At 43.6% G+C, this 2,871-nt stretch overlaps 1 protein-coding gene across 1 annotated transcript in view; it reads right to left on the reverse strand.

The window, feature by feature from the left end:
- LOC106013558 (cubilin) overlaps positions 1-2,812 on the reverse strand; it is a gene marked incomplete at its 3' end in the record, with an annotated part of 65,546 nt that extends 62,734 nt beyond the window's left edge. The window contains 1 exon segment of the mRNA XM_013089612.2: positions 1,409-2,812. Coding sequence (XP_012945066.1) covers positions 1,409-1,505 — 97 coding nt within the window.
- Between the last annotated feature and the right edge of the window lie 59 nt (positions 2,813-2,871).

Consider the following 2,871-nt stretch of genomic DNA (forward strand, 5'->3'; position numbering starts at 1 on the left):
TAGATAGATAGATAGATAGACAGATAGATAGATAGATAGGTAGATGGATGGATGGATGGATGGATGGATGGATGGATGGACAGATATGTGGATGGATGGAAGGATGAGAAAAAAAAAGCATTTTCGGTCACCTCAAATTAACAATGGTATGAGTAATTTGAAAGAGGAATGACAGAGTGTAGGTTCTTTTATTCAAAAAACAAACATTGAATGTCGACTAAATGAAGGTGGATGAATCACCCCCTCCCCCCTCTCTGTTGGTCTGTCTGTCTGTCTGTCTGTTTTTCTCTCTCTCTCTCTCTCTCTCTCTCTCTCTCTCTCTCTCTCTCTCTCTCTCTCTTTCGACCTCTTCGTATCTCTCTCATTTTCTCTTACTTCATGCCCCTCAAGTCTCAAGTACTATCTTCCCTGGCACATAACCCCCACAAACTCTAATCCCCGTCTTCACTTTTATAACTTATTTCTCAGCCCGTTATCTCTTCATCTACCATCCCTTTCTCTGTGGGACTCGCGCTATCAACCACGTTATCAATCAAGCCATCAATCTGTACCTATATCTATCAGCTGACACTTAAGGAATCGCAATGAACACACTTACCCCTCGTACAACCTACAACAGAAAATATATCATTATGTAGTATGTTTGTTTCGCTTTACAATTTACCGTAAATTATCTGCTAATCGTCTTTCAATTCGTAACTCGGGATTTTAGTTCAAGCTTGGACTTTCAGTTTTCTTTTCGGGTATTTTCTTTTTAATCCTGCACTCAGAGCCTACTAGACAGACAGACAGACAGACAGACAGACAGACAGACAGACAGACAGACAGACAGAGAAAAAAACCAGACAGACAGACAGGTAGGCAGGCAGGCAGGCAGGCAGACCGATACACAGACATGCAGATAAACAGACTGAGGAACAAAGAGATCAGAGGATAATATAACGGAGAGGGAAACAAAGAAGGCTGGGGAGAACAGCACCAGATCAGGTAACAACGGAGATTGCATCCACTATTTTATAGTCCCCAAATCCCATAAAACACTAACTAGATTCTAGATCTATAACACACGCGCCCTCGCGCACACATGCAAACATATTATAATTATACGAGCGCCCAAAAGCAGACCGATAGCCAGACAGACAGGCAAGCAGGCAAGCAGACAGGCAGACAGACAGACAGGTAGGCAGGCAGACAGACTGTGAATAAGCGATAAACAGAGAATTCACTCTAACAGGTAGATATAGATCTACATTAAATTAAAACCTACGAGACAGATGAACCTAAAAGATGGAAATGAGATTATCATGGATATAGATCTAGATGGAGTATAAATAAGACAAGGATGACAACAGACCACGTCATAATTTATACACTTCTAATGTCCTTGACAAACTAGGAATTTACTTACATATTTGCGACTGCTTGCTGTGTGACTCGCTGAGCAGCAAAGTAAATATCCAAAAGACACTGGCCGACTGGAGCAGCCACTCATGTGGGTACACCATGGTGACTGACGTACTGTAGCCGCTTCTGCACTCACGTACACTTTAATCCACTGACGTAGATCTGCACCACAAGAGGAGTGGGGTGGAGGAGGGAAGAGATAGATTTAACGGCTAGCCACCCAGAAACAAAGCCGGGTGGTTTCTGTGCTGAGAAATCATCCACACGGTTGAGGTGAGGTTAAAAACAAACGATTCTTCGGTAAAAGAGCACTCGTGTGTAGACAATTGAACTTTCCCTCGAATTTGTTATTTACTTAAGGTAAACATACAACAACACAAAAGCTATATATCTAACATTTATTGTCTACATCCACGAATCACACTAACCGTACACGGCATGTCTTTGTGAGGGAGATTCAATTCTTTATATTTTGTAGAAATTACAGTGCATGAATGATGAGTATTAAATCTAGATCTAGATCCAGGCACAGGCTGGATTTAAATAGTCGACCAGCACCCGTTCGTATTCTTTATCCTTGCGACTAACTTAAAATCCGATTCTGAGAGGGCGTTAACACAGTGATGAATGAGATGAAAATACCAGTTTTGGCCGCATATTTTCGGTCACATCTTCGCGGCAAAAAAAAATATTTCAAGAAAACATGTCAAAACCGCATTGTTTTGATTACAAGAACGTGGGGGTATAAATACCAGGGAAAAGATCCTTTACAGAAATCACAAATCGAGAGAGACAACCGAGATCGGATCACCCTGACCGTGACACGTTATCTAGCAATTCCGAGAAAGCACGCACACACAGAGGAAATAATCCCAGAATTTTCTTCGTCGTCACGAGCACATTCACTGGTCCGAGACACGCGCGCGAGGGATGAGTGAGGGGAAATCTTCAAATCACAGCGAAGGAAAAAGACACAGCAACAATCACGATCTTCTTCATGTCACTTTTTTTTATTTTATCCAGCTAAGGAATTATGAAGAGCACCGTTTTTTATGCCAATCTTAGATCCAAATAGAGCAGCAAACGTGATAAATACACTTCAGAGTGTGGGTAGGTTGGTTGTTCGTATTCGGTAGTTATTGGAGAAAAGCAATGGGGAGGCAGAGTTGTAGGAGTTGCAACTGTCGTGTCATCATCACCATGATCCTTGGATAATGTTGTGAGTCTGTGAGTCGGTGAGCACGACCCCACGACAGCGGTGTGTGTGTGTGTGTGTCCTCTCGACCGTCAGTCGCACGTCGCTGTGGCGCTCTCTCTCTCTCTCTCTCTCTCTCTCTTCGTCTCTCTCCCTCCCTCTCTCTGTCTCTCTCTACACCCGCGGCTGGTGGTGGTGAGAGGAGGAGAGGGAGGAGGAAGAGAAGGAGGCGAGACCGGGCGGTGGGGGGTGCGGCGGATGTGTGCGTTTGT

This window comes from Aplysia californica, unplaced genomic scaffold, assembly GCF_000002075.1.
Source record: "Aplysia californica isolate F4 #8 unplaced genomic scaffold, AplCal3.0 scaffold00998, whole genome shotgun sequence".
In the NCBI taxonomy this organism is placed as follows: domain Eukaryota; kingdom Metazoa; phylum Mollusca; class Gastropoda; order Aplysiida; family Aplysiidae; genus Aplysia; species Aplysia californica.